The 26140-nt window shown below is 38.6% G+C and overlaps 1 protein-coding gene across 3 annotated transcripts in view; it reads left to right on the top strand.

Moving 5' to 3' along the window:
• MAN2A1 (mannosidase alpha class 2A member 1) overlaps nucleotides 1-26140 on the top strand; it is a 268043-nt gene that overhangs the window by 17413 nt on the left and 224490 nt on the right. For all 3 annotated transcript variants that reach the window (XM_070517621.1, XM_070517622.1, XM_070517620.1), the window contains exons 2-3: nucleotides 10930-11184; nucleotides 13486-13630. In XM_070517621.1, the coding sequence (XP_070373722.1) occupies nucleotides 10930-11184; nucleotides 13486-13630 (400 nt within the window). The remainder of the gene's footprint in view (nucleotides 1-10929; nucleotides 11185-13485; nucleotides 13631-26140) is intronic.

Below are 26140 nucleotides of genomic sequence, written 5' to 3'. Positions count from 1 at the left end.
GATATAAATATATTTACCCCGATTCTGGTCTGATTTCCATTTGCATGGAATATCTTTTTCCATCCCTTCACTTTGAGTCTATATCCTTAAAGCAAAGTGAGTCTCTTGTAGGCAGCATATAATTAGGTCTAGCACTCTGTGTTGTTTGATTGGAGAATTTAGTCCATTTACATTTAGCATAATTATTGATAGATAAGGAGTTACTAATGCCATCTAATTAATTGTTGTCTAGCAATTTTACAATTCCTTTGTTCCTTCCTTCCTCTCTTGCTGCTTTCCTTTGTGACTTGATGGCTTTTTGTAGTGATATGCTTTGAATCTCTTCTCTTTATGTTTTGTGAATTTTCTGTAGCTTTTTGCTTTGCAGTTACCATGAGACTTACATAAAACATTTTATAGATATAACAGTCTATTTTATAATGTTAACAACTTAACTTTGATTGCATATGAAAACTTTACTCTTTTACTCCTCCTCTCTTTTATGTTTTTGATGTCACAATTTACCTCTTTTTATGTTATATATCCATTAACAAATTATTATAGCTGTAGTTATTTTTAATACTCTTGTCCTTTAATCTTTTTACTAGAGTTGGGTGGTAATACCATATTATGGTATTAGAGTATTCTGAATTTGACTATATACTTACCTTTATGAATGTTTTGTATATTTTCATGTTTCTAATTAGCATGTTTTCATTTCAGCTTGAAGAACTTCTGTCAGCATTTCTTGTAAGATAGGTCTTGTAATGACTTCCCTTAGTTTTTGTTTGTCTGGGACAGTTTTTCTCTCTCCTTTGTTTTTGAAGGACAGCTTTGCCAGGTAAAGTATTCTTGGTTGGCAGTTTTATTCTATCAGTGCTTTGAATATGTCACCCCATTCTTTCCTGCCCTATGAGGTTTCTGCTGAGAAATCTGCCATAGCGTAATGAGATTCCCTTGTATGTTACACGCTTTTTTTTCTTTTACAGCTTTTAAGATTCTTTTTTTGTCTTTGATTTTTGATACTTTTATTATAAAGTGTCTTGGAGAGGATCTCTGTAAGTTGATTTGGTTTGGTGATCTGTGGGCTTCATAAACTTGCATATCCAAATCTCTCCTCAGATTGGAGAAGTTCTCAGCCATTATTTCCGGGGTATGTTTTTGGTGGGGGCAAGGGAAGATTCACTCTAAGCTAACTACCTCCTCCCAGCACCCCCAAAGCCCCAGTACATAGTTCTGTATAGGTGTAAGTTCTTCTTGTTCCTCTATGTGAGCCGCTGCCACAACAGGGCTACTGACAGATGAGTGGTGTAGTTCTGTGCCCGAGAACCGAACCCAGGCCACCGAAGCAGAGTGACTCAACTTTAACAGCTAGGCCATGAGGGCTGGCTCCAGCCATTATTTCTTTAAATAAGCTTTCTGTCCTCTTCTCCTTCTAGAACTCTAAAATTTGCAAATTGGCTCTCTTGTTGGTATCCCATAGATCATGTAGGCTTTCTTCACTCTTTTTCATTCCTTTTCTTTTTTCTCTTCTGGTTGGATTATTTCAATTGATCTGTCTTTGAGCTCACTTATTCTTCTGCTTAGTCAAATCTTTCATTAAAGCTCTCTATTGACTGCTTCAGTTTTGTCATTTTATTCTTTGGTTCTAAGATTTCTATTTGGTTCTTATTTATGTTTCCATTTCTTTTTTGAACATATTGTTTTGTTCTTCTGTTATTTTCCTGATATTGTTAAATTGTTTATCTATGTCCTATTGTAACTCTCTGAGCATCTTTAGAACAATTATTTTCAAGAATTTGTCTGGAAATTCCTCTATCTCCATTTCTCTGAGGCCAGTTACTGGAGGTTTATTATATTCCTGTGGTAGAGTCATGTTTTCCTGATTCGTTGTGATCCCCACAGCCTTGCATAGTGTTTGTACATTTGAAGAAGCAGTCACTTCTTCCAGACTTTATGGACTGACTTTGGTAAGGGAAGCCTTTCATCTGTTGGTGGGGGCATGCTGGAGCATGCTGTGACCCCAGGTCTAGTGGTGCATGGCCCCAATTGCAGGGGCATGAGACTGCATCAGGTCTGGGGGCAGTGTGATGTCTCTTCAGCTCAGGCTTCTGGGATCCACAAGACAACTGTGTGCTTCTTTGTGAGTGATGTAGGGTGTCTGCAGTGGTTGCAAGAACTATTTGAGTTCTCAGTGGTGCCTCTAGTTCCAGTGGACAGGGCAGACAGTGGTGGTGGCCAGAGCCTATGATGTGCCTACATTTGGCTCTGGGGGTCAGCTTCAGGTGCCTGTGTTGTGGAAGGAGCTGGTTGCCACATACATATAGTGGTGGGAGCTAAGGCAGGCAGCAAGGGCTGGGGCTAACTGCAGGTGCAATGATAGTTGCAGGGGCTCTGGTTGTTGATGTGTACTACCACGAGTGCTCAGTCTCACCGTAAGTACATAGTAGTGGAGGCTGGTGACTGTGATTGGGCTGGGGGATTGCAGGTGCAAAGCTGGAGGGTCTCGCTGCAGGTGCATGTGATGGTGCAAGCCAGTGACAGAGACTGGGCCTTCAGGCCAACAAGCAGCTGCAGGGGCCCTGGCTGTAGGTGTGCTCTCCCACGGCTACACTGTTTCTTCCTGGATGTGCATAGGCAGTGGAGGCTGGTGACAGGCGTCAGGTGGGCAGCATGCAAGTGCATAACTGGAGAGGCTAGCCCCATGGTAATGGAGGTATAGGCTGGAGTCTTGCACTCCTGCATCCATAGAGGCCTGAACTGACTGCTAATGTGATTTCTGGGCTCCAGAGGGGCTGGGGAGGGAGGAGGTTGGGAGAGACACAGGTGGCTGGCATCAGCGAATGTGAATATATGTAGGGTGAAAACTAAAGAAATCTGCAGGGGTCCTGTGGCAGCTGTGGTGGCCGTTGGTTCCTTCTGCAGTGGTAAAAGCTGCTGAGTTTATCTGTAGAGCAGGGCACTGTAAACCATGCTCACTTTCTCTGCATGACTGGTATTGGTAGCCTCTGCTTTTCTTTCTTGTTCCAAGCTCTGTACATCTCTTTGTACAGTGCTCCAGAAGGCTAGGGAAGCGTTGCTTACCCCGCTCTTCTTTCTCAGAAAAGGAACTCTTTTCTAGCTGGGGAATTTCCTCTTGGCTTTGAGCAATTTCTGTTTAGGAGATGGGATGACACAGGCAAAATGAAGCTGTCTTCCTTCCTTTTTTGTGCAGTTACTCTGAGTTTTTTTGTTCCACTGTGTTGCTGAAAGTCTCATAAGTAGACTCCAGAACTCTCCTAGAGCTGTTTCGTTCATGGAAAGCTGTCTAATTGTTGATGTTTGTGGGAGGATGGAGGCTGGGGGGTCTCCCATGCTGCCATTTTGCTTGATGTCACTCTCTTCTCTTGACTTTAGAGTCTGCTGTTAATCATGATTATTGTACCCTTCAAAGTGGTTTTAGAAAGCCATACTTTTATTATAGCAGCAGCAGCAGCAGCGGCAGTACTATCTTCTTGAGTGCTTACTTGGTGGCAGGTTCTGTGCTAAGTTCTTTTACAACCATTCTAAGCAATGGGTATTAGTACTGCATTTTGCCCAGAAGGAAACTGAAGCCCAGAGAAGTTGTTACTTCCTCAAGATCACAGTGCTAATAAGTGCCAGAGCAAGGTTTAGAACCCAAGTTGTTTGACCCAAAGCCCATGTGCTTAACCATTCAGCTAAATTGCCTTTACTTTTATCTGGTAAAGGGAATTGTTAAAAAAGATAGGTAATCATTATTTGCTGTTATTAAAAATAAAAATGTAGTGAGGGGGCTGGCCTGGTGGCGCAGCAGTTAGGTTCGCACATTCTGCTTCGGCAGCCCGGGGTTCTCCAGTTCAGATCCTGGGTGTGGACCTTTGTACCGCTTGTAAAGCCACACTGTGGCAGGCGTCCCACATATAAAGTAGAGGAAGATGGGCATGGATGTTAGCTCAGGGCCAGTCTTCCCCAGCAAAAAGAGGAGGATTGGCGGCAGATGTTACCTCAGGGCTAATCTTCCTCAAAAAAATAAAATAAATAAAAATGTGGTGAGGTATAATATCCTAGAACAAGAGATGGAGAAATCTGGTACAAAGATAATTAGGAGAATTATTATCTAGTTAAACAGATTTTCAAAGGGTACAGATTTGTGAATTCATGTCACCCTATAGAAGAATACAGGTGTGACTGCCAAATGGCTTATTCTCAGCTGTTTCCTCTTAGATATTTCATTGGCTGCATGAAGTTAGAGACATAGATCCCAAACCTGGCTCATCACTGGAATCACCTGTGGAGCATAAACATTGCAGTTTCTGGGGCCCTTCCTGAGATTCCAGGATGGATCCCTAGGATTTGTAATTTTGAGCAGCCTTTTGGATAATTCTGATGGTCACCGTTAGAGCCTGTTCACCCAAGCGTACTTGGTATATGGTGGGCAGGTTCAATGACGGAATCCAAGTTCAGAAAAATCTTGATGTGATGCAGTTGGATCAAAAATATGGATGTGATGGATATGCTTAATTTAACAAAACTAGATTTGCAGAGTAGAAAAAAAGTATGTATGAAAGGTGGTGTAGATCTGGAGTTTCAAATACGTACACACACGCATTGGGGTGAAGTTTTGTTTCTCTTGAATGCTGCCATTGGTGGTTACATTACAAACATGTAATAGTATTTCCTGTACAATTCTCTTAACTGGAAATTTGATTTGGTTGACTAAAGATCTTATATCATGGCCATGATAGGAAGGAGTCTGGCATCGATTCAGGGTTCTTTTTCCAAACTCCCTCCATCCTCCACACCAGTTGAGAATCATAGCCCATTGAGCCATCGTTACTGATGGTAGTGAAAGTTGAAAACCTTTGATTGGACGGTACAGAATCCATAGTCTTTGCCCTAGAAAAGGAGCCACATATTTTACTCTACTCATGAGGTCATTATTATCACCCTGTGGCCAAACAAGGGTCAGTTTCTACATGATTTCCCAAACAATCCATGAAGATCACCTTTTATTTAGGACTTTCCTTCTCATTCTTTTCTTACCTACTTTTTGGGTTATAGTAAAGATATTTTCTGGATTTTCTTTCTTAAAAATTGTTTATTTTATTTTGCTGTAGATTTATGTACCAAAAAAACATTTAATACTTCCTTGTTTTAGAAAAACTGTTACACACGGTTTTTGTTTATGTCCTTTCTTTCCCGCCAGTAAATATATGCAATCTTATTGTGTGCCAGGCATTGTGCTAGGCATTGGGGTACAGTGGTGAGTAAAACAGCTATAGTGCCTGTTCTCAGTTAAGAGATTCATTTATGATGAAGATGGGGAAGCAGTACCTGAATAAAATAGATAAAAATGCTGTGGAAGAAACAAAAAATAGGTTGACATGGAGTATAGCATGAGGAGACCTATTTTTAGATAGGATAGCTGGGGAAAGCTATGCAGAGGGGACATTTGGGGTGAGAGTTGAAGCATTGTGTAAAGAGAGAACATCTACCAAGGTCTTGAGATGGGGTGGGGAGGAGCTGGCTTAGAACTGAGATAAGATCAGGGTGAACCTAAGTTGAGGAGAGAGAGAGAGAAAGGGGAGGGGAGATAGATATGCAGGTCCTTACTGATTGTAGTGTAAGGTGTTTTTATTTTAAGTGCAGTAAACCAGCACTGGATTGTAAGAAAGGTGCAGCATCTGAGTAGGGCATGGTTGAAAGATGTGGATATGGGAAGTCGGTTAAGAGGCTCCTGTACTAGCCTAGGAGAGGTTGTCGGTGGGTTGGACCAGTATGGTAGCAGTTGAAAGGGAGAGAGTACCTCCAAAATACTTAATCAGCGATACTTGTATTTTGGAGGTAGGATAAAAAGCGCTCAGACATAGGTTGGATGTGTAAGTAGAGTGAGGAAGGAGGAAGAATCAGTTATGCCACCAAGATTTTGAGAGTGACCAACTATCTGGAGACTAAAGCTACTTACTGAAGACCTAAAGACTTCAGAAGGCTTTTTTGGAAAGGTGTTTTTTGGACTTAAGTTTGAAACCCAAGTTGAAAAGTCAGGTAGTCATTTGGATATATGGGTCTGTTTTTCAGAGAAGAGATTTCAGTTGGAGATATAAATATGGGAGATATCAGTACAAAAAATGGAACTTAAACCATAGAGTGGATAAGAGAATTTAAGACAGTATAGAGAAGGTAGAGGGCTTAGGAGCTAACCTTGAGGCCCTCCATCATTTAGATATTGGTGAGAGAAGGAAATTCATAAATAGTTGGCAGGCGGAAAACCAAGAGTATATTGTGCTGGGAATGAATGAAGAAAATATTTCCGGGAGGAAGGAGTGGTCCTCTGTGCCAAATGCTCCTTGAGGTGATAAATTTAAGGATGAGGGTAGTGTTTGCCCATTGGGCTTGACAACATGGGAGCCTCTGGGGACTTTCCAAGGGCAGTTTTGGTGCAGTGTTGGGCAGAGGAGCAAATGGGAATTTGTGAGGAAAGGGGATAATGAATATAGACTGTTGATAATCCCTGTATGTCTGTGAGGGGGATGGGGCCCTGGAAGGCAACGTGGGGCTGAGGGACGCACTGACGTTTGATTTATTTTTTTAGATAGGATATAATGTTAAGTTGAACTGTAGCAAATTGGTGACATTTGACTATTTTTGACTTCCAAGAATGGCAGTTTCGTATAGTTTGACCTAATAGAACATGGTATGTTATACTATTGAGAATGAGTTACTTTTAGGAGAGTTTGATGAAGCAGTGTTGAGAGGGTTTAACCACAAGAGTACAGCCTTTGAGCAGTTGAGAGAGAATGGGATTGGAGCTCACCAGCAGAGTGTTTGCCTTTGAAGTGGGGAGAGGGGAAGGCACACGTTTTTTCAATTGTAACAGGAAGGAAGAAGAAGATGTGCAGTTTCAGCTATGTGTCGGTGATCATAGTGATACCAATCACAGTGGCTAGTGTTTTACCTGGGCAAATAATTACATAGTAAGTTCTAGCATTTATCTGTAGATGTACATTGATTGATTTTGTTCATAAGGCTGAGTGGTACTGATCCTATTTTGCCTTGTGGTAGGCTCTAAATTTTCTCTCTCAAAAGTCTTTGATGTCAATGATTTTTTTTGCTCACTTTTTCTCTTTCATCAAAAGCAGAGTAAATCAAATATCATGGCCTCCTTCCCCATTCAGCAGTGCAGCACCGTGGCCTCCCTATAGCACTGATTAGCAAATCAAAGAATAAAGTGGTTTTCTCACAAGTGATTTTCTTGCCCTACAGAAAATTGTCTTTTTCAATATTACCATCAGTATTCTTTGACTTGTCAGCATAATTGAAACATTATCTATGATTTCTGTTACTTTAATGCAGACCACGAGTACATCCTTTTAAGGTTATACCACTCTCCTCTGTCGTGTGTCTAGAATTTGCTTATGAGGTGTGTGTATTTCAAAAACTTCAGCTGTTTGGAGGGAGACTTTATTCCACTGCATAATATAGTTTAAAAAATGATTTTCATTAGACCATTATGCTGACGTATCTCTAGGCCGCAATTTTCTCCATGGACTTAATTCAGTACAGAATTCCAGGTACTGATCATTAATTGTATCTTTAAAGCTTCAATGAGATTGAAAGTCACTTTAGTGCCTGCAGGATCCTTTTTTATGAAACATCCGTCTCTTGTAATGTTTACTTTGAATAATACTCTCATCCATGGGTTATGGAACCAGGGCCATAGTAAGAATATTCCCATAAGGAAGCCGCTTTCTCACTGTGTGTTTGTTGAGCTATAGGCAGCTTTGCTGTGTGCATGGCTTCAAAATTATCTTTTCCTGAAAGTATAGAAAGATCTGGAGAAATGCAGGCGCCCATGTAATTGATTTATACACTGTAAGTGTCCGATAAAACATGTAGCATCTTTAAAAGCTCTAGGATGGTGGTATTTTAGACTAAGCTAAGGTTTTCTTTTATGAAAGTGTGCAGCTTTACTACAGGCAAGATGAGTCAACATGTTCTAATTCTGCTTGAGATCCGAGGAACTTGATTTACTGTTACCTGCTGCGGTAGAAATTGCAAGCATCTCTGAAGTATACTTGTATCTTCAGTATTGAAAATGTTCAACAGAACTCATCAGAAGTGATTTCAAAGAGCTGCAGTCTGTGGTGTTGTGATAATGAGTGAAGAAAAGTTTTTCCCTTATTTCAGACAGCTTTTGATGGCATGTCTGTTTAGGAAAATAAATACAGGTTAGTCAGCTGTGCACCTGACGCTCAAATCGTTTTAGCTTCTTTGTGTGAACTTTGGGTTATGCCAGGGGATCCACTTTGGTCTTTCCACTGAGAACCACTCAGCCAACATCGATGTGAGCTCATCAAGAAGGATTTATAGTGTAATCCTGCTCAACAGCTTTGCTGACCTGGAATCTGCATGGTTCAACTAGCTTTTCTTTGAGCGCTGAACTAGTGTTGCACTGATCCATCAGTTTCTTTTGCTTTGCCATTTCTAGTTGTGAACAGATCCATGTTCTCTTTCTTGCTTTTCATTAGGGGAAATGGGGCTTGTCTTGCAGGATAAGTTCTGTGCTAAAACCTTGCACTTCCTGTTTCTGTATACATTGATAAACAGGCTTCAGAGTTCTGCCCTGTGGAGAACATACCTGGTCATTCTAGAGGTGACAGTTGCCTTAAAGGACTATAGTTTTGACATGCAGGGGGCAATTTCTGTCACGTGTGTCCAAGAAGAGAGGCCTGTGAGTGCATCTTTCAGGTCTGAGGAGCTACATGGCCGTCTTGTGCTCCTCGTCTCTCCAACAGGGCTTTGGGTATTCATCCTCAGTGTTGTCTCTCCCCAACACTTCCCAAGATAATTTGCTGCTGATTTACTTCTAATTTTGGCTACTTTTTTTCTTATTCCAGAATATCTTCCCTAGTCCCTTCAGACTACTGTCAGTTTTCACACAGTTTGTTGAAATGGCCATCTCTTGGTAGATAGCAGTCTGTTGACTTCTCTCCCCTTGACCTGGCCAGTAGGAGTAGATTCCTTGTTTCTGTTGACCTCCCCATTACAAAACCAACAACTATTCATAACAAACTAAAGAGGAATATAAATACCCATAATTGGTCTTTACCATCTCAATTATGGCTTTCCATATGTATTTTTTCAAAAGGAGATCATGTCAAACATACTATTTTTTCTCATACATACTATTTTTGTACTGCTTTTTCTCCACTGTATCTCCTGAAAGTACTTTCTCATATATTTTTCTTTTCTTTTCTTCTTTTTTTTTGGTGAGGAAGATTGGCCCTGAGCTAACATCTGTCGTCAGTCTTCCTCTTTTTGCTTGAGGAAGATTGGCCTTGAGCTAACATCTGTGCCAGTCTTCCTCTATTTTGTATGTGGGATGCTGCCACAGCATGACTTGATGAGTGATGTTCAGGTCTGTACCTGGGATCTGAACCCATGAACCCCAGGCCACCAAAGTGGAGCCTGGGAACTTAACCACTACACTGCTGGGCCAGCTCCCATATATCTCTATTTTTTAAAAATTTATAATTCTAAAATTTCAGTGACTGAAAACGATTCCATGGTATTAGATATACCATAGGACCAGTCCTTTACTTTTGGACATTTAGGTGTTTTCTCTTTTCCCTTTTGTGTTCCTATTATTTACTGGTGATAGAATTTTTGTTTCTGGTCGTTCAGAGTTATTTGTTCACTATGCATATAATTATTTTATTAAACCTTAATGTGGACTTTTTGGGGCACGGGGGTAGGCTATTGCTAGTTACAATGTCACCTTGTGTGTTCAGACAGGAACTTATATCTTATGCGTATCTGCCTTCCCAGCATGTAGCATTATACCTGGCACAGTGGGTGTTGACTAGAGAATTATTGTTGATTTCCAGAAATAAGAGGACCATTTGACAAATATATAAGTATTTACTGTGTATTTGGAACGCGGGGTATAGGAGTGAACAAGACAAAGATTGTTCTTGCTTTCATAAGCTGAGGTATTATTCTGTAAAACAAGGTTTATTTTAGAGAGATGGCAGGCCTCTTAATGTGAGGGTCAATTCAGAAACCTAAGTCACACAGTATAGTAGAAGCAGTCTAACTGACTTAACAGTGTGGTTACTTAGGAGATGTTCCGCCAGTCTTTTTCATGCATATGGCTAATTAAGAGTTGATTAATTGATTTTTCTATAGATGAGAGTTCTTATTTACGATTGTCCACTAGTACTACCAATTAAGATGGAATGATCTTTTTCAGGTTCATACCTTTTTTTAATTTTTTAATTTTTAATTTTATTATTTTTTTGAGGAAGATTAGCCCTGAGCTAACATCTGCCACCAATCCTCCTCTTTTTGCTGAGGAAGACTGGTCCTGAGCTAACATCTGTACCCATCTTTCTCTACTTTGTATGTGGGACGCCTGCCACATCATGGCTTGCCAAGCGGTGCCATGTCCGCAACCGGGATCCGAACCAGCGAACCCTGGGCTGCCAAAGCGGAACATGCGAACTTAACTGCTGCACCATGGGTCAGCTCCCAGGTTCATACCTTTTGACCCTTATGAGTAACTAGAATCAATTATACCTAAATTAAAAATTTCAAACCTGGATATAATATGCTGTGTATTTAGTGATTTTGGAGACTCAAAGGACTTTTAGGGCTGGGTTTGGTGTAATAGGAAATATATCCCAAAATACAAATATTTTTGGTCTTTTTGTTGCGCATTCTAAAATATGATTAAACAAAGATTTCAGCCATGGAGAAGATTTTCTGCTATAAATTGGTGTTTCAACCCTGCCAGCTATTCATGCTTTCTGTGATCCCACTTATAAAAGTGGAAAGTGAAGGGTGAGTGGCTGCCCTCTTGGGCAGGCACATAATTTAAAAAAAAATGTGTGTGCCTCAGCAGAGCTATATTAGAGTTTCATATGGCTGCCTTTTTCTTTTTTATTGTAGGGCCAACTCTCAATGTTGCAAGAAAAAATAGACCATTTGGAGCGCTTGCTAGCTGAGAATAATGAGATCATCTCAAATATTAGAGACTCGGTTATCAATTTGAGTGAGTCTGTGGAGGATGGTCCGAAAAGTTCACGAGGTGGTTTCGGCCAAGGTGCTGGCTCACCTCTTCTGCCATCAAAACTGTCACTTGAAGTCAACCCTGAAGATTGTCTGTTTGCTTCACAAAGTGGAAGTCAGAAATCAGATGTGCAGGTAATGTATACATTCGTTAATAATTACTGGGCTTTGTTGTTTTTGATCTGGTATCTGTTCTTAGTAAATCACTTAAACTCTCTGGATCCTAGTTTCTGTTTTGTAAAGTGATTTGATTAGTCACTTGATCATTAATGTTCTTTTCAGTGATAAAATTCCACAATTCTGTGTTTCTCCCATTTTTCTTGTTATTTCATACTTTATGAATATGGCCTTTTTTGTATGCTTCTTAGGTCTTATTTTCTATAGTAGCTGAAGACCTTTCAAGCTTTAAATTTGGCCAAAGAGATTTTCTTACCTTTCTTTGGAGATTACAAGAAAAGCCCTACTCTTATTGTATATTTATAAAAATTATAGGTTTCACACAATGCAGAGTTTTATTCTTTTTTGCTGAATATCTCTTTGTGAGAGGGAGGGGAAATATTCTAGAGCTTTGCTGTCCAGTATGGAAGCCACTGTCCACATGTCGCTCCTAAGCACTTGAAATGTGGCTGGTTTGAATTGAGATGTGCTCTAAGTATAATATACACACAGAGTGTTGAAAACTTAGTATCAAAAAACAGTGCGAAATATTCATTTTTATATTGATTACATCTTGAGATGGTAATATTTTGAATATATTGGGTTAAACAAAATATGTCATTAAGATTAATTTCACCTATTTCATTTTACTAGAAAATTTAAGATTGTGTATTTGGCTTGCATTATGTTTCTCTCTGATAGCACTATCTTAGGGGGTTATGGAGTTGAAAACCAGGGCAGAAAGGACTTCTGTGTTTCTTAAACTTGAGGTGTGTCACTCATATTTGCTCTGTTCTGCAAATTAGCAGAGCGCTGTGTTTAACCTTGTACTTGAGACGAGAAACTGCAACTTGGTGAGAGAACCCCAATGGGTCAATATTTTAAAGTAGAGTAAAATGAGTTGGCTCTGGCTTTGCTTCAGAGTAGAAGTTTTCACTGACTCCTAGGGACAGAGAACATGATATGATCTTGAAGCATGGCTCACAGGCCAAGTCGGAAGCTGGGGACAGTGGGGCTGGTCTGGCCTTGTGCCTGTGACTTCATCAGCTAGTGTGTGGCCAGGTTCACGTAGGATCAGAATCCTGGGCTTTGAAGGGATAGCTGTTTCTGTGAGGCTTGGCTATGTTTAGGTTTTAATTAGGTATCTTTTAAAGGGGAACAACAGAATTTTTTTTTTGTCTAAATCTGGGCTGGATAGAGAGAAGCTGCCCAGCAGCCATGGAGGGCAGGTAGAGTGAGGCAGCAGGGCGCTGGGAGAGCTGCAGGGCCAAAGAAAGAATTGGAAGGAATAGCAGAAACTGCGAACACATCCTTCTGTCCAGCTGGTTCCCAAGGATTTGTTGACTCAGTATTTTATTTTATGTTTAAAGTCATAAATTCCTAAGTGAGAGATACATAAAGTTCTTTGGATTCACTTGTATATAATTTGCTTGATATCTTTAAAAAATTTGTTATAACACATGTATACATTAGGATGTGATTTTTACATAATTTAAATTTTACTGAACGGGAGTTGTGTTCTTTTTTATATTTAGTATTATAGAGAGAAAGAGGAATAAAACTGTTCTTTTTTTGGCAATATTTTTTCCTTTGTGTCCAAATAAATTATTATCTAGAAGGAGTACTCCAATGGAAACTTAGAAAACATTTGAACACTTAAAAGCTAAATCTCAGTTTAAAAAAAAATCTTCCATTTTTCAATGATTACGCCTAGTTGACCCTGGTATAGTGTTATTCTTAAAATAAAAAAGGTAAACGTAGCATATGCTGAATGAAAGAATAGCTATAGGTGCATTTCCATTCAGATACAGATTTTAAAATGTATGAGATTGATTACAAAATAAAGGCATCTCAAATAAAGTAAAAAATAATTTACAGTACTGTGTTTGAAAATACTGCATATTTGGTCATAATCAAATTCTATCAGAAAATTTTTTGTTTGCCGTACAGTTCCTACCAATTTCTATTACATTGTATTGGAAGTAAAGCAGGGGAAGAAGGAATTGAATGAGATTGTTTTTTATGAGAAGCAGATTGGGGAGGGGATTATCAGTATAGTTATATAACACAAGTAGCATTTTAAGCCTTTGAATGGTGATTAAATGATTTCTGCTTTAAACTCTTCAGTTAATGCCTACAAAAATAATTTTATCTTGTGAATATATATGCAGAGTACAGCAGTGAGTAGTTTTGAGGCAATATTTTCAAACATTAGTTTAAATTAATAATGGTTATACATAGTTAAACTTACTCTCTTTTTTTTTTCTTTTATATTTTTAGATGTTGGATGTTTACAGTCTAATACCTTTTGACAATCCAGATGGTGGAGTTTGGAAGCAAGGATTTGACATTACCTATCAAAATAATGAATGGGATACCAAGCCTCTTCAAGTCTTTGTGGTGCCTCATTCCCATAATGACCCAGGTAAAGTTTGCATTTCAAAAAAACTAGAGGTTATTAAGCCCTTGTATGCACAGAGTATTTTCATGAGAATGTGGTAGAGCCCACTTCTCAAATTTTTGAGACATTATTCTCTGACTTTTAACAATAACATATTTCTTTTATATGTCATTATATTTTGAGTTCTCATTTTATCAATTTATGTGCCATTCAAGAATAGTACTTGTGCAGTATGAAAGAGTAATAGACACGAGAAGGTCTTAGCTTTCGGGGACAAAAAGTTGTCTGCATTTAAGGTACTGACTGCATTTTAATTGCTTCTTGTAAAATATTGTATGGAAGAATTATTTTGTGTCCGTAAACTCTACATTTAAAAAGGCAGAGTGCTCATGGGAAAGTTTGAATCTTTAAAATGGAGAAGCAGTATAAAGTGGTTAAGAGCCTTGGTGTCCGGCAGACAGGGGTGTGAGTCCCAACCCCAGCAGTGTTAGACAACTTTAGGCAAGTTACTTGATCCAAGACTAAGGTTTTTGCCTGGTGGCATCAGGATCATGTATCCACTTCATAGGGTGAAATGGAAAGGCATGGTGCATGGCCCGACAGTACTTGCTATCGTTGTTGTTGTTGTTATTTCATATTATGATTTCTGTTATTTACTGGGGCCAGAGATCTTCCCCCCAAGGTAAGGGGAAATTGCTAAAATTATAATGGGAAATATGATTTCAATGTGTATACTTGTTAGTATATTGGGCACAGAGTAAATGCCCAATGAATTTGATTGCAGGATGTTTTTTGGAATGTTCTTCCAAAGACTTCTTTTGAAGCACTTACTTACCCTTCTATTTGTTTTCTAAGATTCTCAATTTCATCATTTCTGTCAGAGGCACCACTACTCACCTAGTGCTTTGAAGGCTTTTTCTTTAGTCCCTACATTGCTATCTCCTACTTATATTCTTTCCCACTAGTTTATTGGCATGTATTCCTTTCTTTCTGTTTCTAAAGCAGCAGAATTTGTTACTTTGTCTGGACACCTGATTTGGTGAAAGTTGTGTGTATATGTGCTGCTTTTGGGTGTGAGAGGTATTTGGGGAGATAGCCTGCATGTTGAAATGTTTGAATTTCCAAAATACTTAAATATTTAGAATGCACAGAGGTATAAAATATATGAAATCAATATTGCTCTGGAAATTGGTGAACAGTTTGCACACATCAGCTTCTGACTTGGTTTCTCTCTCTTTAGTCTTAATGTGTTTATCTTTTCCTGCAAGTACTTATTTGTCTTATTAACTTTTCCTCTTAGATATTTTGCGTCATCTTCCTTCTTAATCTTAGCCTGTCCCTTCAAACCCAGACTCGAGGATGGCTGGGCATTGTGGAAAGACTGCAGTGATTGGGAGCCAGGCTGAATGAGGCAGGTATCCTGGCTCTGCTGTGTGCTGCCCAGGGGTCCTTGGGCATGTTTATTTGTGTATCTGTAAAAGGGAGATCATAGAGGTGGAGTAGCATCTTAAGCAGGAGTTAGTTATAAAATAAGTACAAAAGGTGATGAAAATCACATCTAATCAAAATTGCTTTTGCTATTTATTCACTTGAGCACCAGATTAAATAGTACATTTGCATTTTAGGGAATTCATAGGAAAAACACATATCTTGTTTATGTGTTGACTCACACTCAGTGAGGTGAGGTGCTCACACTTCACAGGTGGGATCTGAATCTGCCTGTAGGACCGCAGCTATCTTTTTCTACAAATCTCATTCATTCTGAAATATTCCCTCACTGAGTGAAATAATGGCAGAGCCACTTGCAGTATTTAAACTGTTCTCTCCTTCTCTTTTCTGTGCCAATCATGTGTAGTTTAATTCTGGTCACTTAATTGGGTGTGTGATGTGGTTCCATTTTATACTATTCCTTGTAGGTTTATAAATACACATTGCAGTGTATTTTACAAGTCTTCCTCATGTGAACCCTTCTCTCCCCCCTTTTTGATTTTTTGAAGACCTTTATTATCCTTTCAACCCTTTTCTGCCATCCTCAATTTGTACTAGTCTTGTTTCTTGTTATTCTGTAACACAGGCACTTAACTGTAATAATAACATTTGTGGTTTACCAGGCAGTGTGCCAAATGTTTTATAAACATCTAATGCTCACAATAACCCTTGAAGGTTAGTGCCACTATTCATGATGAAGGTGTTACCAACTTGCCAAGGTTACACAGGTAGTAAGTGGCACCAGATCACTTCCCTGTTAGTTTACCTGGATCTCCCACCAGAATAAATGCGAGTAGCAGAGAACATGTCTCTCCTGTTAAACTCAATCCTCATTGCCTAGCCCAACTCTTCGCATATAGTAATTGATAAATATATGTAAGGCCTTCTCTGACCTGTGATCATGCCCCTCCACAGCTTTCTTATACAGTACAAACACACCTCCATGCTTGCACATACGCACAGACGTAAATATTTACAACACTTTTGCTTGGTCTCCTCACTAGAATGTAAGCTCAATGAAGGCTCAACTTTGTCTTATTAACCAGCGGGTTGCTAATGCCTAGAACAGTACCCAGCACATAGTACAGACTCGTGGTTCAGTTAAATAAGTTAATGAAGGAATGAATCTAACTCTGCAGACTCAGATGAAATATTTGACCTTGGCCTACACTTCCTCCTTCCTGTTGTCTGCTTATTTCTAGTCCTTTAAAAAATATATTATTTAGAAATGCACTTTATCATTTTAAATACCAACAATAGCAGACATTAAGCTCTTCAAGGGCAGGAATTGCCTCTGCCTTTTAGATTTTGTTTGTTTGCCTTATGGTTCCTGCTGCGGTTAGTATGTTGTTTTGAGAGAAGACATCCCTGATAACTGTTCAGACCACAATAAATGAATCCGTCTGTTGGTATCCTAGCAACCACAGTAGAATCTTTTTGTCTTAGTAAAAGATGTTAATGACCCTTACCCTCAGGTCCTTCTCCACGTGAGGAAAAAATAATGGTCAGAAACAGACCTTTTAAAACTAAAGCGATTTTTGCTGTCAAGCAAAGTGCTAGAGAAAAGAACCCGCTGACTTTTAATAATTTTCACTGCTGCTTAACAAAAGTAGAATTTAGATAAACTAAATTATTCTGTGAAAAACTGACTCATTCAGATCATGAAAAACCACTCTTTCAAAGGAGGAAAAGAGATACGTATGTGCACATACATTGCAAGTCAAAATGTGACTCTGTAATGGGAAGTCTTTGTGTAAGACTCCTAAATGAATGCACAATTAGGCAATTTACTTTCTAAATGAGATTGATAAGAGATTTGTTTGCATTTTCTGCAGCACCAACTTAAGCTTTAGCTCAGTAGTTTGTTTCAGCAGTGGAATTTTGTCTGTTAGGGACAGAGATATTTGAAATAGATTTTTAAAAGATTCCTATATTTAAGTATTTAAATACTTGATTCCCATCTTCCTGTATTTAAGTCCCCTAACTTAAAGAATTATGTTGCTGTGTTTCTGTATAGGAGCTGTGTTTCCTTCTGGACCAAGTTGGTAATATCTCACAAGAAAGATAAATTTCAAATTATGTTTGTATTTTAATAAAATTCCTAATTATGTCTTCTTCCAGTCCCTAATGACATGTAACAATTGTCATACAATATTTTATATGGTTTTCATGAGTTAAAACAAAATTGGAAAGGAATTGTTAAGTAAATGCTGATAATTTTGTACTGTTATGCTTTTGAAAAGTTTTGAATCATAGACCATGAAATTAAATGTTAGTTGATTGATACATGTTCATGTTGTATTTAATAAGCTGATTAAAATACAATTACAGCACCTTTGTATCTACAATCTTAATTCTTTGCTTCCTGCTAGTTAACCTACTGAAATATTTAGTTAATTTTCCTTCAAAGAAATCACAGTGTGTACAGAGAAGATAAGGTATACTAAATGGAAAGTTGGATAGCATAGTGTTAGTTAAGCAATTTGTAAAATGAACATTAGAAAATAATCCCCATGTGGTATGACTCCAAAATAGAAGGAAGATCTAGGCCCAAGAGTCACACTGGAAAATAATTTTCTGTTGTGTATTTGCAATTCTTTTTAAGAATTTTTATTGACTCAAATGAGTGATTAAGATTTTTTTTGAAAATTAAAAGAACAGATTTATGCATTTAATGTTATATGATAATTTGAAATGAGTTTATGTATCCTTATTCTTAAAACGTTTGTGAAAAGGAGCAAAAACTTGTGAGGAAATCACAGTGTTATGTTGTTTTTAAACTTTTCTGTTCAAATACTATTAAGCACAATCAGACGAGAACAGCTCTGGTCAGCCATACTTGGGGAATGCCCATGCAGGTGATGGGCGGTGGGGAATTAGAATGCTGGCTGCCAGAGGCACCTGCCAAGTGGGATGAGATGGTCAGGAGCGGGAGAGGTCTGTGTGTGGGCATAGTTTGGGGAGCACTTTGTTGTGTTTAGTTATTGTGGGTTAAAGTGAGTTCTTTTGTTTTGGCTACTCTGATGGGAAATTTGAGTTTCTGAAGCTGATAGTGTGAGGAAGAACAGAGAACTGGCGTTCGTTCCTGTCCTGCATCAGGGGAGTGTCAAGTATGGGTTACTTCATGTAATGCATTCTGCCAACCCTGAAAAGTGGTAAATTAAGCCCATTTACCAGGCGAGGTAGAGTAATTTGTTCAAGGTCAGTCAGTTATAAGTTGGCAGAGGATGATGAATTGAAGCTCAGATTGCCTGGTTCTAAGATCCATGTTCTTTCCATTTACCATATTGCCTCTTGAGATACTTTATTTATATTTAGTTCTAAAGATTTCTATTTCTTTTCTTGCTTTATGGGCTTTAGCTAATTCAACAAATTTATCTGAGCTTTGGGTTAATAGGGTTGCTGCATTTAGCTGAATAAAAAAAATCAAAATAAACTGCTCAGTTAAATAGAAATTTCTGAGAAACAATGAATAATTTTTTTTAGTATATATGGGTCTCAAATATCCATTACTGCTCTTGGCAACTTTATGACAAAGGCCTGATATTACCCTTATTTCACAAATGAGAAAACAGAAGAGAGGATAAGTAGTGTGTCCATGATAGGGCTGAATTTGAACCCAAGTCCTCTGGCTCTGGAATTAGGACTTGTGACCATTAATTCCCTCTTGCAGGTAATGCTCCTGAAATCACAGGCAGAGCATCTAGGAGGAAAGTCTTTTAGGTGTTTCCAAGCCAAATGTCGTCTACTTTAGTATTATTAATCATATAAAACATTTTTTTTTAACGATCTTGCAAAAGTAGACACCTTGCTGCGTTGTTTCCTATCCCTTTTTTCTTCTGGTCTATCCTTATTGAAATGGATGTCTGTGTTCTTAAATACTACATTAGTACATGAGATGGTGAGTGGTTTTCCTCATTGCTACATATTTTACAATTAGAAAGTGATTTAGAAGCAGTATTTTCCAGCTTTTAAAACGGTTTCTTCCAGAAACGTTGATGATTTGCCCAATATTTGCCTGATCATAAAGCTAAGTAGCCTTCTCACATATCCTCAGGGTAACTCCTGAAATGAAGTCGGTCTTTCTTTTATTTATAACGATGTCTCTCATAGTAGGGACACTCTTCATTATTGCAAACAACCAAGCTCTGTTTGGGGGAGACCTCGTAGGCCTGAAGTGTCCTCATTTGGTGTGAGTAGATGCTCATGGATGGAATCTTAACAAGGGAGGGAAATAACTCTAGGATAGATTTAGAAATTGTTTTGGAGGTTGATCTCACATTTGCAGGTATCAGGTATCAAGGTATGCAGGTCTTTTAAAGGGCACTTAGAAAAGCAGTAGAGTAAGGGGTCACAGTTGGACATTAAATAGCTGCAGGATGAACAAAACCCCACTGTCCTAACAGTAATGCAGATGGATTCTAGTGGTGTGGGATAGAATTTCTGGTGACAGCATCTTACAAGGGTTCAAAAAGTGCTATATCTCAAACAGCTTAATGGAAGTGAAGCTGATATGCTTTGAAAACTATTAGATGACACTGAAGCACCTGGAGAAAAGATCAGGTTATTTTGGAAACCTGAGTTCAGAAGCATTTAGAGGAATCAGCAGGTCTGTAGGTTTCCAAAAACTCATAGGTCTTTGGAAATCCTCAGCTTCATCTTTGACTCTCCCTCTACTCTGTCCTGGAAACTTTAGTTAGTTACTGAGTTCTCTTCATTTTGCTTCCTTGGCCTCTTCTTTCCTCTGTCTGTTCCCACTGCAGTCTGTAACCATTTTTTAGCAGAATTATTGCAGCAACCTCATTTCCTGTTTCTCTTCTACTTTAGCTTGTTAGTCTATCCTTTACACTCACAGTACAGTTATTTTTGAAAGCACAGATCAGAAACCTTTAACTTCCTTCCTCCGAAGTTTGGAGTAAGAAACAAGGATTGTTTAGAAGCTTTTCAGTGATCTGATCCCCACTTCTATTTTTATTTCTCACCGTTCTCGCACCATGGAAGCTGCAGTGCAGCCATACCCAGCTGCCTTCTGTTTCTTGAAATTGAGGCATACCTTCATGGCTTAGTGTCTTTTCCATATGCTCTTCTGTCTATTTGGAACTTTTCTCTCTATGCAGATGATGAATAATCTCAGAATCTCTCTTCTGTCCTTCTGGTAGGAATTTACCCTTTCTTTATTCTCACAGCATTTTGTTTGTATTTTCACTGTAGAATCTATTTTCATTTAGCTTAGCTTTATTGCTTTACTTTCATTAGATGCTTGGTTTGTGTTTAAATGGATAAACCAGAACAGAACGTTAATTAAAACTCTTTAACAGTTTATCAGGAAGGAAAAACAAGCTTAATTTATAATGGAAATGTTGGAATTAAAATTAATCATCAGGATATTTGAGCTGTGACAATACCAGTTAAGATTGTGTGTGACCCCTTAAGTGTGAGACTGGATGTTGCTGTTGGGTATTGAAGGATTTGATAAGTGATAGAGGAAACCTGTTGATCATTTGTTGGTAGAGAACAACTTAATTATTAAAGTAAAGCTTTCTTTTTTTATGAGCCCTATTTGTATTTTAAATTTGAGAATATTATGTTAACATGGAAATAACTTGAAGCTTAGCTTGCGTTTTTTAAATGTTTATTATCTGGATATAACTATTTTTGACTCAATCTTTTTATGTTTTCTTAACAGTTGGTACCTATTTAACTTTTGAGTAGAATTAATGTACTCATTAAAAAATCATTATTATACCAGTTAAACCATAATGGTGTAACAATGATTTGAGGGGCATGCCTTCTTCGGGATGTGTTTTAAATCATCTTAGGACTTGCAGAACCTTTTAAAATATAAAACAGAGACTTAAAGATATTGGTCAAAACTTATTAGATTAGCATCAGAACAGACAGTGAACATATTAGAGCTAATAGTGTGTGGTAACTTTCACGTTTGGTTTCATTTCTAGTTGAAGTAATAAATTTGCATTTATACTCCACATACCTTTTTTTCAGTCCTTTTGGCCATACGTTTCATTTATCTGTTGAGTACTTAGTGAACTCAACCGAGTTGGTTCATGAGAATTGACTGATTTGAAGTTCGGTTGTAGGTATCCAGGCTGGCTTCTAAAATTTGCAGGACCTGGGGCAAAAGTACATTGAGGCTCTCAGAGCCTATTTCTAAACATTTAAAAGTTACAAATCAAAGTAATACGTTTCCTCCTGCCTTGAGAAATAGCTTAGTGATCTGGAAGGCCAAGTGTGGGTTTAGATTGCCCCAGCTCCATTGCCCCACTGGAGTGTGGTGATATATGTGGGGAGAGCCAGGCTATGGGGCAGTGCAGTCCCCTCTTCTCCCAGACCTGGCCCTGTCCTAAACCAGGAGGGGCCTTGCTTGCAGACACCTTCGCACTCTGCCCACACGCCTACAAACTGCAACTCCCTGGCCACTGCTCAGGCTAGGGCTGCAAGGGCAACTGCCCTGACAGGGAAGGACCTGGAGAAGGCGCGGTAGGCTCTGGAAGCCGGCTCTAGGCTGTTTGGACACAGATTTCTGGGCCCTGGAACTCAGAAGGGCAGGGCAGGACAGGCTCTGGGGGGCCAAGTTCTTTGCCCTGTGGATTTATCGTGTGGAAGGGATGTGGTCAGAGGAAGAATAGGGAGATCCCTTGAGAGTCCAGAGCTCAGGGTGGGTGACGATTGCCCAGGTCTAAGTTGGTGCTGTGTATGCCCCTGAATCAAATAAAACTAAGTGTTCCTTAGGAAGATGAGCTCTCCACAAAGTCTTTAGACTTCAAAGCTAGATTGAGTCCAAATTTAAAAAAATAAATTATTTCGTCAGTGAACAGTTACTAGGTGCTTAATTGTTCATGCATGTTAAAAATAAGCAGTAGAGTTTTCAACTTTATTAGTTTTATATTTTAGGACTTAAAATTTTTTCTGTGATAAAATAGTGATATCAAATTTGGAATAATGCCTGCTTTATAGGACTTCTACTTATGTACTCTTTGTTTTAAATATTTCCCCACTTATTTAAAATAGCAGTTAGCTGTTTTATGGGTGAGAGTTAGAGAGAGAAAGAATAAATTGAAAGGTATTCTTAATGCTAATCTAGTCCTGGTTAATTTCCAAGTGTATTCAAAGGAAAGAAAAAGGCTGGGAATTGACCACTTAAGTAAATCAGTTTGCAACTCAGTGTCCTAAGATTATTAAATCTAGAAGTAGGAATATAATTTTATGTCACAAAAATTCATCTCATACAACTTTTTGTAAAATACTATCTTTCCGATTGGTCTCATGTTAATATACAGTTGTAGTTTTACAGTAATTTAGAGAAAGAAAAAGCCCATTCATTGTAAAGGGAATACTTGATTACTCTATTGTATAAGAGCAATAAAAGCTAATTTGCTGTTATATTACTCAATGTTGAAAGCTGAAAGAGGCTATCTTTCAGTTCATTCTTCATTAATTGTGCTATATTGTGGTGATATGAGTACCTATTATAGATGAGTTTTATGGAAGGCTTTTAAGTTGACATCTCTGAGCTTGTATTTTGGCTCATGTAAATATCTTTGACATATTTTCTGCATGATTGTTGAAGGGCGAATGTAGTGTTGAAGGCAAAGTAGATTAATCCGTCACTGTGATTCCTCTATGAAAACTCCTGTGATAAACTATTCTTTGAAGTGGTCTTAGTTCATAACAAAGTATAATTGATGAAAAAAGCAATTGTACTTGAAGAAAACCTTTTACTAATTAATCTTCATAAAGACTGTTTCTTCTAAATTTGCTTTTTATGCTAGATTACTAGAGTTTTAATAATTAATTTTGGAGACATTCCACTGATCATAGTTCTTTTCTTTAATTGAGTTAATAGCCAAATAATTAGATTCATTTTGACCTCTGTTAAAATTTAGGTAAAAGGTATATGTGATGTCTTAAAGACAATAATTCTGACAGAGCCGTTTAAATAATTTACAATATCCTTATGGCACATATGTAATAATAGCATGGTACAGAAATAAATGTTACTTAGATATTTGATTTCAGCTCAATCTTGCAATATGTAGGTAGATGTATATTAAATTAAATATTATGATGCTACTTGGTAAAATAAATTCTCCCCATAGTACAATCTTTACTTTTTGAATGGTAATAAGACTAATTTTTGCTAGGGCTGCCATAACAAAGTATCACAGACTAGATAGCTTAAACAACAAAAATTTATTTCCTCCCAATTCTGGAGGCTAGTAATCTGAAATCAAGATGTCAGCAGCGGGGCCAGCCCTGTGGCCGAGTGGTTAAGTTCACGCGCTCTACTTCGGTGGCCCAGGGTTTCGCTGGTTTGGATCCTGGGCGCGGACATGGCACCACTCATCAGACCACGCTGAGGCCGTGTCCCACATGCTACAACAAAAATATACGACTGTGTACCAGGGGGATTTGGGGAGAAAATGCAGAAAAGGAAAAAAAAAAGATGGGCAGCAGTTATTAGCTCAGGTGCCAATCTTTAAAAAAAGAAGATGTCAGCACGGTTGGTTTCCTCTGAAGGCCTCTTGACTTGTTGATGGTCATCTTCTCCGAGTGTCTTCACGTGGTCTTCCCTCTGTGTGTGCCTGTGCCCTAATTGCCTCTTCTTGTAAGGACACACATTGTATTAGAGCCCACCCTCATGACCTCATTTTATTGGTAATTACCTCTTGGAAGTCCCTATCTCCAAGTACAGTCACATTCTGAGGTACTGGGAGTTAGGACTTCAACATATGAATTTTGAGGGGACAGAATTCAGCCCATAACTGGGACATAGAATGAATTCAATGCAAACTGAAATTTTGGGTAACCAATATGTTTAAGATGTGGATCAGTTTATTTAAATATTTTAAATAAATTGTATACTTTTCAAAATCAGATGTTAGAAATATCTTTTATTTCCCCTTTTATCTGGTTTGATTGTAGAGATGAGGACGGGGCAAATAAAGACTGAATATGATGATGATGTTGATAATAGCAGCTGATACTTGTCAACTGCTATGTTAAATCCTGGGCTCTGGTCGGAGCGCTTGATGTTTTTTTTGTTTGTTTTTTAATTATTTTATTGAGTTCATAATAGTTTACATCAATGTGAGATTTCAGTTGTACATTATTTCTTGTTTTTTTTTTTAAGGAATTTATTTTTTTCCTTTTTCTCCCCAAAGCCCCCTGGGTACATAGTTGTATATTCTTCCTTGTGGGTCCTTCTAGTTGTGGCATGTGGGATGCTGCCTTAGCGTGGTTTGATGAGCAGTGCCATGTCTGCGCCCAGGATTCGAACCAACGAAACACTGGGCCGCCTACAGCAGAGCACACGAACTTAACCACTCGGCCACAGGGCCAGCCCTTGTACATTATTTCTTGACTGTCACCACACAAGTGCTTCCCTTCACCCCCTGTGCCCACCCCCCAACCCCCTTCCCCTGGTAACCACTGAACTGTTTTCGTTGTCCATGTGTTTGTTCATATTCCACATATTTGTGAAATCACGTGGTGTTTGTCTTTCTCAGTCTGGCTTATTTCATTTAGCATAATTCCCTCCAGGTCCTTCCATGCTGTTGCAAATGTGATGAATTTGCCTTTTTTTATGGCTGAGTAGTGTTCCATTGTATATATATACCACATCTTCTTTATCCAATCATCAGTCAGTGGGCTCTTGGATTGTTTCCATGTCTTGGCTGTTGTGAATAGTGCTGCAATGTACATAGGAGTGCATATGTTACTTTGGATTGTTGATTTCAAGTTGTTTGGGTAGATACCCAATTGTGGGATAGCTGGGTCATGTGGTAGTTCTATTTTTAGTTTTTTGAGGAATCTCCATACTATTTTCCATAGTGGCTGCACCAGTTTGCATTCCCACCAGCAGTGTATGAGGGTTCCCTTCTCTCCATATCCTCTCTAAAATTTGTTATTTTTAGTCTTAGTGATTATAGCCATTTTAACAGGCGTAAGGTAGTATCTTACTGTAGTTTTGATTTGCATTTCTCTGATGATTAGTGATGTTGAACATCTTTTCCTGTGTTTATTGGCCATCTGTATATCTTCTTTGGAAAAAGTCTGTTCATATCCTCTGCCCATTTTTTTTTTTTTAAAGATTTTATTTTTTTCCTTTTTTCCCCAAAGCCCCCCGGTACATAGTTGTATATTCTTCGTTGTGGGTCCTTCTAGTTGTGGCATGTGGGATGCTGCCTCAGCATGGCTTAGATGAGCAGTGCCATGTCCGCGCCCAGGATTCGAACTAACGAAAGACCGGGCCACCTGCAGCAGAGCGTGCGAACTTAACCACTCGGCCACGGGACCAGCCCCCTCTGCCCATTTTTTGATCAGGTTGTTTGTTTTTTATTGTTCAGTTTTGTGAGTTCCTTATATATTATATGGAGATTAACCCCTTGTCAGATATGTGAGTTGCAAATATTTTTCCCAGTTCGGTGGGTTGTCTCTTTGTATTGATTCTAGTTTCTTTTGCCTTGCAGAAGCTGTTTAGTCTGATGAACTCCCACTTGCTTATTTTTTCTTTTGTTTCCCTTGTCTGAGAAGACATCGTATTCGAAAGGATCCTTTTTAGTTCCATATCAAAGATTGTACTACCTGTATTATCTCCCAGGAGTTTTATGATTTCAGGATTTATTTTCAAGTCTTTGATCCATTTTGAGTTTTTTTGTGTATGGCCTGAGATAATGGTCTACGTTCATTCTTTGGCATGTGGCTGTCTAGTTCTTCCAACACCATTTATTGAAGAGAGTATCTTTTCTCCATTGTATGTTCTCGGCACCTTTGTCGAAGATTAGCTGTCCATAGATGTGCGGTTTTATTTCTGGGCGTTCAGTTCTGTTCCATTGATCTGTGTGTCTGTTTTTGTACCAGTACCATGCCAATTTGATCACTATGGCTTTGTAGTACATTTTGAAGTCAGGGATTGTGATGCCTCCAGCTTTGTTCTTTTTCCTTAGGATTGCCTTAGCAGTTTGGGGTCTTTGCTTGCCCCATATGAGTTTTAGGATTCTTTGTTCTATTTCCATGAAGAATCTC

The sequence above is a fragment of the Equus asinus genome, chromosome 9 (assembly GCF_041296235.1).
Source record: "Equus asinus isolate D_3611 breed Donkey chromosome 9, EquAss-T2T_v2, whole genome shotgun sequence".
NCBI lineage: Eukaryota > Metazoa > Chordata > Mammalia > Perissodactyla > Equidae > Equus > Equus asinus.
The sequence above is the reverse complement of the archived record's forward strand: the minus strand, read 5'-3'. Positions and strand labels throughout refer to the sequence as shown.